General features: G+C 36.7%; 1 protein-coding gene across 1 annotated transcript in view; it reads right to left on the bottom strand.

Annotated features, from left to right (window-relative positions):
- LOC141441997 (glutamate--cysteine ligase regulatory subunit-like) overlaps positions 1–13,601 on the bottom strand; it is a 26,732-nt gene extending 13,131 nt beyond the window's left edge. The window contains exons 1-2 of the mRNA XM_074106901.1: positions 13,071–13,601; positions 3,322–3,607 (exon numbers count right to left, since the gene is read on the bottom strand). Coding sequence (XP_073963002.1) covers positions 3,322–3,607; positions 13,071–13,166 — 382 coding nt within the window. The 5' untranslated portion in view covers positions 13,167–13,601. The remainder of the gene's footprint in view (positions 1–3,321; positions 3,608–13,070) is intronic.
- Positions 13,602–13,643: the final 42 nt, after the last annotated feature.

Raw genomic sequence — 13,643 nt, 5'->3', positions numbered from 1 at the left:
GACTTTTCATAATCAACTGCAGTCATGATTGGTAGTTAGTAAAATACAGTAATTTATTGTGCAATTTTATGATTCAAAGCTCATGAGTATGCAAAATACCGTATTACAGATACAGAAGAAACTGTATTATATATAGGATCACTAATGTTTCACCGAAACTTGTTTGACAAAAGTTCATTTCACAACCAGCGTTCCATACACATACTATTCATTTCACAAATATGTTGTTTTGAAAAATAATTCGATTTAAAACTAGTAATTTAGCAAATAGTATAATTTATACATGTATCACTTATATATTTTCATTGCACAAAAAGGTTTCTATGCCAAACTCATTGATTTCCAAAACGACATTAAAAACAAAAAATTTCTACTATACGCAAACCAAGAAGAAAGCTACAAAATGTCTGTTTATAACGTTATTCATCTACCGCCATATTATACCAAACGTTTGTAGGTCGTACGTAAGTTTACTATTTGATATCAATCTATACATATAATAAAGCTGAAGAGGGTCGAAAGTCTGTACATGAAAGATATTCGAAAAAAAGTTGTCTGGGAATACTTAAAATCGATAACAGAACACGTTTCAATAGTTTTTAGAATTTTTGTCTGTTTGTCTGTTTATCTGTTTGTCGTTTATTTGACCGCGCATCACGTGAGAACGGCTGAACGGATTTTTATGCAAACTTTACTAATCTGACGAGAAAATCCCCGGCCAGGTTATAGGCTACAAAAATTCGACCCTTAGGGTATAAAAATTCAACCCTTAAAAGTGGAGGTAGCTACTACATTCGATTCGATTGAGTTAAGTTTCCACCTTCAAGTTTTCAAATACGTGCTATGACTATCAAGTACCCTGATAAACTAACAGATGGCGCTGAAATTAATAACGTTGTGACTCGAGTAAGCCACTGAGGAAGGATTTTGCCAAATTAACTCTAAGTTTAAAAGAGGGAGTACGGATATCAACAAATTTAATTGAATAATTTAATTGATTTACTAATACGACTAAAATTAAACGACAATAAAGTAATTGCCCACACATTGCAATGCCATCTTTTGGAGAACTGGGTAAACAGTAAATAATGGAGTAAACTAATAAAAAAGAGTTTACTTACATAGTACTTAGTTTTTTAGCATTAGAAAAAGGGTAAACAATCTTGACGAGTCTTTTTATTGAAAAACGTTTTGAAAAACAGTTGCTATTACTTTTATGATACCAAAAGCATGTAAATGATCATTATATCCTTGCTAATTGTTACTATTTGTTGTGACTTATTTGCAAAAGTTTTTTTCAATATAAAGACACATCAAGATCGCTTGCCTTCTTTCTAATGCTAAAAAAAGAGTATAAGTAATGGTAAAATCGACACACATATCAACACGCGTACGAGTATAAGTATCGCTATCGAGTACCCTGCTACACTAACAGATGGCGCCGATTTAGCCAAATTGACTAAGTTTAAAAGAGGGTGTACGGATATCAAGAAATTTAACTGAATAGGTAATTGATACAACAAAAATAAATGAATTGCAACACATTTCACAGTGCCATCTTATGGAGAACTATGAAACAAACGAGTTAACATAGTTACGTAGTGGTTACATCAACACTCATATTCAACACGCGTATAATTAATTAATAGAAAAATGACATAAATTATTCCTAATTAATTTATATCCGGAATACGAAAATTCGGCGAAGAACTAGGGTCACTGACATAGCTCGAAAAATTATATGCAAGTTGAAGTGGCAATTGGCAGGCCACATCGCTCGAAGAACAGATATTCATTATTATTCATTGGGGAGAAGTCCTCGAGGAGCGGCGACCGGAAGACGAAGCGTTGGCAGGCCTCCCTCCAGGTAGAATGACGACATTGTGAGACTTGCGGGAAACCGGTGGATGCAAGTGGCGAGTTGTCGTTCATTGTAATTTATAATTTATTTGTATTGTAATATTATTGATTATATGTAGGTACGTTAGTCTGTAAGGTATTTATTGTATGGGCCAAGTTGCCCGAAATAAATGGATTTATTACGAGTATTATTATTGTGGCGTTGTAAGGGGTAGGCCTTTTTCGATCAGTGGACCTCTTCCGGCTGATGATGACGAATTATATCGCATCAATATTCATACGTATTGCCTCTTTTAAGCACTTAATAATGGTCACGAAGGTGAGTACTTAAAAAAAAACATTTTTCTCTTTCTTTTGCGGAGTAAATTTACAACGATTTCGGATTTGGGACTCGCATTTTACAGGCGTTACCATGCCTTCCCGAAAAAAACGAATCGACTACCAGGGGCACGGCACGGTCTCAGGAGTCTGAGGAAGACCGCGATGGGAGACTCAGTGCCGCTCTAGCCGGGCAGGCCGCTTCGCTTTCGGCTGAAACGGCAAGCCAGCGCGAGGCTGGGTTGCGATCCCAAAGACATCACTCGATGTAGGAAAAAAGTAAGCAAAGAATAAAAATCTTATTTCTTGAGCAATTTAGATGTGAAACTTGGTGATCATGATCAGATTTTTCAGTTGATTGTTTAGCTGTAGTTTGAAGGGATTTTTCGAAAATTCCAAGAAACGGCCAATGCGGGACATTAACTTCATTCCTATCGAGTATTGTGTAAATATAAAAATCTACGCAGACGAAGTCGCGGGCAAAAGCTAGTAATAAATAATCTATTTGCCAAAGTGTAAAATATGAAATGAAAATGTGTTAAGTGATTATTCGGTAAAATGAAATAGTTGTAAAATCTTTAGTTTTATAAAGATGAATCGATGAGTGATTTGTCAATCATGGTTGCGAAATGAAAATTTTCTAAACGACTGCAGATGAAATGATACCTAGGACACCACTTCATCATCCTGACATCCTGTTCATCTGCCAAAGAAATCATAGTGAAATTGATTATGAAAACGCTGCCCTGAATAAGTTTTTTCGACTTTTATGTACCCTGCTAACATCTCAAAATTAATACCAATAATCTTTTCAACCAATTCTTACTTAACTATAACAGTTCAGGAATTGGAGGTCGCAATTCTATATGAAATTAAAACACATATGTCGTTCAGACGCAGCCGTCTTACCCGTGTGGTAGCGGAGCAAAATGAGGGTTTTTCGACAGGTGAAATATCGCTAGATGGCGTCAGTATAGTGAAGACCGTTTGACATAATTTGCGTCATGTGTGTGATTGGTTGAATAACTAAATGAGCCAATCGTAAGCAAGACTGAAACTTCAAATTCAAACGGACGTTACGATACTAACGCCATCTAGCGATATTTCGCCTGTCGAAAAACCAACTTTAATAAAAACCCTTACCATTTTCCAAGCATTCTCTCAACGCAGTCGTGCTGTCCTCGTTAATAAATATTTTAACACCGATCTTCAGATTCTTCCTTTCCTCCTCCGCCATCTTGTTTTGCACGTCATCATGAGGCCTCGTGATCTTGACAATGGCTTCAGGAGTTGATGTGGAGAAGACTACGTAATCCGAATGTTGGCGGGAGGTGCGAGCTTGTTCGTCGAGCGAGGCAGCTCCGTTTTGTAGTTTGACACCGTTCTGGGAGCCCCATTCTGAGAGGGTCAGCTTGATGCTCTCTGATAGCTGGAAAGAGATAAAAAATCGTTTTGAGAAATCTAAATGTAAGTGTGTCAAAGTCAAGCCGAGGTTCAAACTGGGTTGGGTGCGTAGCGTACCTCTGAGTTTTCGAAATTCATGTACGAAGTTACATTTGAAATTTGAGTTAGAAATAGACGGACAAACAGAAAAAAGTGATCCTCTGAGTTTTTTTTCCTTTACAAAGTAAAAGCAACCCTAAAAAGTCTAGGAATTTCAAATAAATATTAATAAACGCTGTGCAAACTGAACATGAGTCATTGCCTATATCATTACAATAATACGTTAAATTAAATTAGGTACCTTACTCTTTTATATTTTGCACCGCCATCAAATGAGGGCTATCGCTTATGAATTCGCCGCTAGAGGCGCTAGTGTAGCGTAAGGTATCCGAAATGCCAAATCTCATAGTTTTTGGGTGAGCTACGCTGGTTTATTTATAATTAGAATAATTTTGTGAATATTTTGCATTACCTGAAATTAATTATGGCAATTATGCGATAATTGGCAATGAATGTCTGTTTTGTGACAGTTTTGTCTTTCGAAAACTTTTGTCCTCCCTTTTTTTCCGAACAAAACAGGACTACGCAAGACAGTGTTTGCTCGATATTTTTATGGTACGGTTTTAAGAAGTATAAACTATTATTTTACTAAACTTTGTTTTCACGCCCGTAATAACGGACTTTGAAAGCCACACTTAAAACCCTCACGCAACAGTGGCGCCATCTAGTAAGACAAAAAACGATAGCCCTCATTCGGTCAAATGAAAAGTCGTGACTGAGGTCTTTATTTATTCCGTACTTACCAGAATACCTTAACTACCTTACCTTTATTTCCGTACTACTCATTAGTAAGATGAGCTCTGGTTGAGTTCGAAACGCGTCAGTGTAGTGTGGTGGTGGTGATAGATGGGTTTGTGTGATTTGTGTGTGTTCTTACAGTGTGGAGGTGGAGGAACTGCATGAACACGCATATTTTGCATAAGCTTAGCTATCGTAAGGTCGCGGGTGAGCAAGGAAATCATTTTAGTTCATTAATCAGTTAACCCGTCAAGCGACCCGGAGGTGCACCAAGGGCCTAGCGAAGTTTGTCCGCAACTGCGATAGCCGCTCTCACTGAGTTTTTTTGGTCACTGACATGACAGGTGGCGTTAGTTAGGCAGACGTCTGCCTAGATCGCTCGACGGGTTAATATATATTTACCCACGAAACTACCCTAGATACCCTAAATATCACAGCTTCATGGCCATGGCCACGACACAACGGAGGTTTTTTCAAAATGGCCACGGGACCCGACGATGAGTTTTATATATGGCGCCAACACTATGACATAATGTACGAGTAACTCCCGTTACAAGTGGTTCCTTGCACAAATGAAGCGATAATGTTTGGTCAACAACCACTGCAAACAGTGGTGTTGTGATATGATGACACACATCCGCAATTGCAATATGTTTGTGTTAGTATTGGAAAGTTCTAGCTAAGCTAAGCAACTGTCTTAAAACTTTACTTAAATAAAATACTCGTATAAAATAGAAATAAACAAGTCTCCGTAAGTTAAAGTTCATCAGTTATAGACTGTTGAAATTATGGCCTAATTATTAGCTTTCATCTGATTGGTACAATTAAAAAAAAACATGTAGGACATGTCAGATATTTTTGCACGTTCTGCTGTGGCAGATATTAGTACTTAGCTCTGTTTAGTCCAGGCGGCCGAGTTTCCGCAAAGATTTTTGTAACTATTCTTGACGAGAGGCTGTTTTGTGAAATTCACCCCTCGCTTTATTATGAATGTTTTATTATATCATTTTATGTTGTGAATACTTACGTAATTAGGTATAAGTAGGTAGAGGTTGTCTTACTCAATATACGTTATACATAGTACACGTTAAAGAGTTATAATGACGTCCAAATGAGATATAGTATTGCTTACTAATTTCGACTTTACAAACATTGGTTTGAGGTTTAAAAGGAAATGCGATAGAAACTGTAAATACTTAAGTCCTTTTGTGGCTAACGTTGTTAATGATAGTTAATGCATGACAATTAACAGAACAATCATCCACTTGTTCTAAGTGAGTACGTTTTTATTTTATCTGTTTATGAAGTACGCAGTTACTAAAGAATAAGGCAGTTAAGTAAATCATTATTGAAAAAAAAACTTTTAATTGAAAGAAGAGACGTGCTAATTAAAAAACTCACAAAATAAGCGAGTCTTTTGTATGTAAGGATACTATCTTTTCTAATGGTTTTATTTTTAACAAACAACTGCTGTAAAAACGTGCAAAGTCGCTAGATTAGCAATTAAGAATAATAGATCAAGTAGTAATAATAGTATAGGTAGTATAGGTAGTAGTAATAGGTCAATAGGTCAATAGATTAAGTAGTGTAGCCAGATTGAAATGATTTATTTCTTAAAATGTACCTACCTAGTGAAATCACAAAAACAGCTAAGCAAATTCTTTACCTACGAGTATGAGGGATTAATTCTAAAAGGAATAATATTTTAACGACTTCAATTGATTACAATTTGAAGTACATTTATGTGGTTGCTATACATATGCACTACGCCTGGAAAAGAGTTGTGTACCTACTTTCTTGTCTCCTAGTTGCCTCACAAACTTTGGATTGGACAAATTGACCGTTTGAGGAAAACTATACCCTTAAAAATAAGTGTATTTTCCTCATACTAACAGCTTAAAACCCGTTAAAGACTATACAGTCATCTTCATCATCTCCCAAAATATCTGCAAAAACATAATATCCGACACGTCCTACCGGCCTTAAAAATAGAGTCGCATCAGATATTTATGCACGCTTTTTAGGGTTCCGTAGTCAACTAGGAACCCTTCTAGTTTCGCCATGTCTGTCCGTCTGTCTTGTCTGTCAGTCCGCGGGTAAGCTCAGAGACCTTTAATTTAACATGAATATACATATCAACAGAGTCCGGAATTCTCGTAGCCATTTTGAGCTGTCATAGGGACTTATCATTCATCGACTACCGATCATGTACATTTTATCGATGCATTATGCGAAGATTAAAAGTAGAGGTAAACAATTATTATTATTATAAATAATGTGGATTTCTTATGCTTTATTACTATCAAGCACTAAAACAGACTTTGAACATGAAATTGACACATATTACGATACCCTGTACCCCACAGGGTATCGTTGGATAGCTCTTTGAAAGCCATTGGGGGTTTGCTAAGACAATTTTTCTATTCAGCGATCTGTTAGCGAAATATTAACTTTAAAGTGCAAATATACATAGAAATCGAGCGCCCCCCCCCCCCTCTAAAATCTACTGTTGGGTGGAAAATTTCAAAAATTCAGAATGGTGGTAGATTTTTTTGACATTCATAAGTGCTTGTTATAGCCTAAATTGAATAAAGATATTTTGACTTTGACTTTGACTTTGGTACTAAATATATCAAATTTACAAGGAAAATTATAGCGGCTAAGATTGCTTGAGAATTATTAGTAGTTTAAGAGTAAATAGCAGCCTAAGGTATAAAATATGCTTAAACTTGGAAGATTCAGTACACAATACGAAATCCTTAGAAAAATATTATTTGATTTTTTCCTAATGGCTACGGAACCCTATCCTGGGCGTTTACGTCACGCTCTTGGCCGGTTTTTTTGATTGGTGCGACTACTCCAACCGCATCTTAACCTATCTGCCAACCGCCCATACTTTTTTCCATTGCGGTCGGCAAAACTGCACTCAAACTGCACATAGGTGAACAATAAATGAAGAATTTGAAACGATAATTCAATGTTGTTCGGATGAACCAAGAAAGAGAGAGATTTTTAGAGTTCCAGGTCCAAATGATGGAAAGTATAACAGTGCCATAAGTAAAGTACCTACATATTGACACTATATACATCCCACTAATATTATAAATGCGAAAGTTTGTAAGTCTGTTTGTTTGTTACTTCATCACGTCCAAACCACTGAACCTATTTAGATGAAATTCGGTATACAGATAGTTTGAGACCCAGAGAAGGACATAGGATAGTGTTTATCCCGGAAAATTGCATAGTTCCCGCGGGGTAGAGATAAAAGAATTCTACGCGGACGGAGTAGAGGGTAACGGCAGTCCTTCCTTACTAATACACACTAAACTGAGATTTAGGGGCTGTTTCACCATCCATTGATTAGTGTTAACTGAACTGACGGTTAAATGTGATGCCGTCTCTATTTGTTTTGTTCCAATAGACGGAGACGGCATCACATTTAACCGTCAGTTAACACTAATCAATAGATGGTGAAACAGCCCCTTAGCTGTTTTCCAGCAGGTACTTAAGTGGCCATAAGTGTTTAACTAAATGAATGAGTAATGGTAAGGAAAATGAATGACACATCTATTTAAGAATACCTATTCAATTCAGATATTTTTTATTACTCATAATACACGTGAGTGCAATATCTATAGAAACTAAATGTCGCAAATAACAAGTTACTTGTCATGGTAGGTACCTAATATATGGCAATAAAAATGTAATTCAATGTTCGTCTGTTATCATAATACCTAACACGCTAACACTGAATCCGAAGTTTTTATTTTTCTAATTCGTATATACCTATGGTTAAAATCCTGCAAGTGAATTATGGTCCACTTTCAATCGGAGTTAGTTTGACTGTATTTGTATTAGTTAGTTTGACATTAGGCACATAACATTACACATTGACTTGTACGATTACTAATTGTGTGACATTCAGCATTGATTTACTTACACCCAGAAGCATCTTATGCCCAGTTTAGACTTGCTATAAAAATCGTGTCAGTTGCATTACATTACGGCGCTCGATCGACCACGTCAAACTCGTCTGCTTTATGACTTCGCAATGTAATGTAACTTGCGTGACGTTTCTTACCGGTCTCAAGCCGCGTTCACATTTTTCTGTCGTGTTGTGTCGTGACGCATCAGAACGGTATCGGTTTCATATATATGGTTGCCAATTTGTACGGTGTACGGTTGTGTTGTGTTGCTCTGAAGATGAGCTCAGGTTGGGTTCGAAACGCGTCAGTGTAGTGGTGGTGATAGATGTGTTTGTGTGATTTGTGTGGGTTATTACACTGTGGAGGTGGAGGAACTGCATGAACACTTATATTTTTAACCCCCGACGCAAGAGGGGTGTTATAAGTTTGACCGCTATGTGTGTCTGTATGTCTGTGCGTCTGTCTGTCTGTCTGTGGCACCGTAGCTCTTAAACGGGTGGACCGATTTGAATGCGGTTTTTTTATTTGAAAGCAGGTTTTCTAGCAATGGTTCTTAGACATGTTTTATCAAAATCGGTTCAGCCGTTTTTGAGTTATTGAATTTTGAAGACAAATCGGGGGTTTTCCAACATTTTGTTGGTTAGGTTATACATAAAGTTAGCTATCATAAGGTCGCGCGCGGGTGAGCAAATTAATTATTTTAATTCGTTGATATGGACCTCCGCAAAGTAACGCCTGATTCAATAAATTATGCAAAGTTTGGGTGATGAAATTCAATTTTTAAAAAGAACTAAATCTGTATAATGATAATATTATTTTAATAACTTCAAGCAACCAAATTAATCCTTTTTTTCCATGATCTGAAATCTGGCATCATACAAAGATCAACTTGCATATTATTATTATATTTAGGAATAAATCTGTTGTTGTTACATTACGTCTTTTTCCATTATCTTATACCTATACCTACATGGACTAGATACATGTAAGTTAAAAAGAAAAAATGTGAACTTAGCGATAATTTTAACTTTTAAAAACTTAGCAATATCAAGTAACTATTTCACCACAGGGTGTGGTCATCACTTAAAATAGACTGAGAAATGTGCTAAGTCATTCCTGTGGTAACCGGCACTCGCACATGCTAGGAAGATGAATAGGAGCTTATTTTGGTCACTCTCGAGTCTAGAACATTGTTCTAGTTCACCTACAAATCAATTTACGTACGACGTCATAGGTGTAAGTGTAGGTAGGTATGGTAAAGGACTTTAAGTCATGAGCCACCATGGAACCTTTTCAAAGAAAGTCATTAAGATTTTCCTTGTTAATTAATGCGATGTCACTATGATGTTTACTGTGAAATGGTTCCATGGTGGCTGAGCTGCGGTTCCAGGGTGGATGAACTAAAGTCCTTGACTGTACCTACATAAATAGTAACATAGTACATTTAGGCGTGTCAGTAGGCTAATGTCCTAAAAAAATCTAATTAGTGTGTCAATGAGGCTAACGCCAAGCAACGTCAAGCAAGACAGTAACGTCAAAAAAACCTCACGCTGCTAATGCCATGTACATCTAGCGATATTTTGCAGGTCTTTTAGCCCTTATTAGATTATCAGGATATATTGGACACGTATTTTTTTTCTTTAGCCAGTAAAAAAAAAATTATAAACGTATAGCCATTTAAACTTTCGCGCGGCTCGCCACAGTGGTGGGCTGGCGAGCCTCCCGTTGCTCGCCACAGTGGCAGGCTGGCGACCCACGCCGTGGCTCGCCATTGCTCGTCATTGCTCGCCACAGTGGCGACAGGGCGACCCTAGTTTAGATTCCCTCAATGTAATAGTTAATAAGTTGTTGTTGTCGTCCTATGGTACCCCAGTGGTACAAAGGGCCTTCGTGAGACGTCGCCATCCGCTCCGTCCTACGCCTGTTGCTCCGCATCTCCCCAACTCAGCTCGGCCGCCCGCAGCTCGGCGTCCACGGTGCGCTGCCACGTGTGCGCCGGCCGGCCCCGCCGTCTGCTCCCATGCGGCTTCCACGTGAACCCGACCCTGGCTGTATTGTCCTCTGGTTTTCGGAGGGTGTGCCCTATCCACTTCCATTTTACGTTGCGCGATCTCTCGCTTTATCGGAATTTGGTGGCATCGCTTCCATAGATCCTCGTTGCTGATAGTGTTCGGCCAAAATATGCGCAGGACGAACACTTGTAGCTTGCTCGTCAGACCCTTTGTCTCCTTCCAAGTCTCGCAGCCGAAGAAGATAAAAAGAAGTAAAAGGTAATATTGTAACCTTACTTTAATAAATAAAGAACCCCATTTTTGTGTTGCTTCCCCATTTTAGATCAATAAAAAAGATCGCTAGAATAGGTGGGAACCCCACCCACGTAAAGAAAGATAGATATGAAGGATGAAAGAAAGAACAATATGATGAATGAAAGTACGAGAGGTAGCAAAAGCTAGAACTAGTATGCAAGAGACACAGTCAACATAGGCTTTGATCATGTGAGAGGTAGAAGAAAAAAAAAAGTCACGCTGTGCGACACTTTAGGACAGCGTGACGTCACGGGCCATACTCCCGAACTTTGATGCACTTTATCTGTATTTTTTTTGTTTTACTGACAAAAGAAAAAATATGTGTCCAATATTTTCTGATAATCTGACAAACTAAATACATTTTTTTTGACCTTGGATACTTACTGGTCTAAGTAGCAACTGGTCAAAGAAGCAACTGGTCAAAGAAGCAACTGGTCAAAGAAGCAACTGGTCAAAGAAGCAACTGGTCAAAGAAGCAACTGGTCAAAGAAGCAACTGGTTAAAGAAGCAACTGGTCAAAGAAGCAACTGGTCAAAGAAGCAACTGGTTAAAGAAGCAACTGGTCTAAGTAGCAAGTGGTTCAAGATGAAACTGGTATTAGTAGCAAGTAGTCTAAAAAATGTCTAGTTGGTCTCAGTTTGTCTAAATAGACAACTAACTAGACATTTGAGGAACTTTTTAGACTACTTGCTACTTAGACCAGTTTCATCTTAGACCACTTCTAGCTACTTACTTAGACCAGAATAGAATCATATTGAGTCAGATTTAGGAACCAGGATTTCCTGGTTCCTCAATCTTAATTCTATGACCCAAAGTCAATGGAGCTGCTTCATGATGCTCCTTTTCCGCAAGGTTTTTTTTTATTTTTCTGACACAAACACATTACGATCAGTTGCTTTTATTGCTACTTAGACCAACAACAGGCAACTGCTTTTTAGACAAACTGACATTAACTTACTTCACTTATGAGGCCAGCTAATTGCCTGTTTATTTATTTAAAAACTACTGTAATTAAAATTGTTAGAGTTAAGTAGGTAACAAAAAAAATATTTTTTTGTGTTAAAATTTTTAAATGTTTTTTTAAATGAGCTGTTGTGTCTTGGAACAATTGAAGTACAATATTTTTATATTGCTTCTCCGCTACCAATTAGAATACTATACTATGTAGTATATATACTAGTAGTACTATGTAGGGTCTGTGACAATACAGTAATACAGCACCAAAGCATGAAATTCTTTATTTTACTAAAACAGAAAACTATTTTACTGTAGGTATCAAGAAAATAAAGTTTTTTATATTAATTTTTATTAGGTTGAATACAGCACAGATCTTACTTAAATGTGTCTATTTTTTTATTATAATTCCCTAGAAAGGATAATATGCTTGATGATGCATATTATTGTATACCTATAACTCAAGTGTATAGATCAAAATTTCCTAAACCAAATGTTGGGTACTAAGTATCAGGACTCCAAAAAAAGTAGATTTCAGGTGAACTTTGTCAATGCCAGGTTATCTTACACTTTTTAAATGTACTTTTTTTAATAGTTTATTATATGACACTAATAGAGACATTGTATTGTGAACTGTGCTGAGCCCCAAAATTAGTCACTTTTTTAAATTTCTTGCAGACCACTGGTGTAGACTATAGGTACAGCCAGCCATACATAATGCCTGTCAGAAGGTAATAGAAAATAATTTGTTACAGCCAACAGGGACCAAGATTAATAAAATTAATCTTGGTCCCTGTAAATAATAATAAAAAACATGATGCTAATGAAATATAACAAAAAAGGTGATTAATTACTGTTATATGATCATAATTTTATGTGTTAGGTTACCAACCTCTTCAGTAACATCAGTTTTTTATATTAATTTTATTAGGTTGAATACAGCACAGATCTTACTTAAATGTGTCTATTTTTTTATTATAATTCCCTAGAAAGGATAATATGCTTGATGATGCATATTATTGTATACCTATAACTCAAGTGTATAGATCAAAATTTCCTAAACCAAATGTTGGGTACTAAGTATCAGGACTCCAAAAAAAGTAGATTTCAGGTGAACTTTGTCAATGCCAGGTTATCTTACACTTTTTAAATGTACTTTTTTTAATAGTTTATTATATGACACTAATAGAGACATTGTATTGTGAACTGTGCTGAGCCCCAAAATTAGTCACTTTTTTAAATTAATTGCAGACCACTGGTGTAGACTATAGGTACAGCCAGCCATACATAATGCCTGTCAGAAGGTAATAGAAAATAATTTGTTACAGCCAACAGGGACCAAGATTAATAAAATTAATCTTGGTCCCTGTAAATAATAATAAAAAACATGATGCTAATGAAATATAACAAAAAAGGTGATTAATTACTGTTATATGATCATAATTTTATGTGTTAGGTTACCAACCTCTTCAGTAACATTCTGCCCAGCCTTCTTCTTGATATCGATCAAGTTGAGCACGTTCCCCGTGTTTATTGTCACTTTAGACGCACTCTTCAACATCGTGACCGAATAGATTGTATCAATAAACGAAAAACTCGCGGCCTTTCCACACCAAGGTTGCCGGCCTTAACCACTTAAAAAAAAGAAACTGAAAAACGTACGGACGTTTTTTTAGGAGCAGCTAGGCGACCGAACGCTCTCGTCAGTACTGAATAACTAAACGGCGGCCTTGCACAGTGAAACTCGTAAGTTTAAGCCGAGAATAAAATAGGAATGACGTATTTGATAACAAATTCTGACGAAATTTTGTGTGTGTACATTATCAGACCGGGATTTACATATTAACGGGCATCCTGAAATTGTCACATTAGTCTTGGAGGTTTTGGTTGATGTTTACGGGATAATTTAAATATATTTTTGTGGATTTTCAAAAACTGTGATTTAGAATTTTGACATGATTTTGACGTTTGATCAACTTTGATCTTGACTTCTGCAAAGTAGAGCTAAAGAACTTAATGAAAATGTATTGAAAATTCA

Source organism: Choristoneura fumiferana, chromosome 24, assembly GCF_025370935.1.
Source record: "Choristoneura fumiferana chromosome 24, NRCan_CFum_1, whole genome shotgun sequence".
In the NCBI taxonomy this organism is placed as follows: Eukaryota; Metazoa; Arthropoda; class Insecta; order Lepidoptera; family Tortricidae; genus Choristoneura; species Choristoneura fumiferana.
The sequence above is the reverse complement of the archived record's forward strand: the minus strand, read 5'-3'. Positions and strand labels throughout refer to the sequence as shown.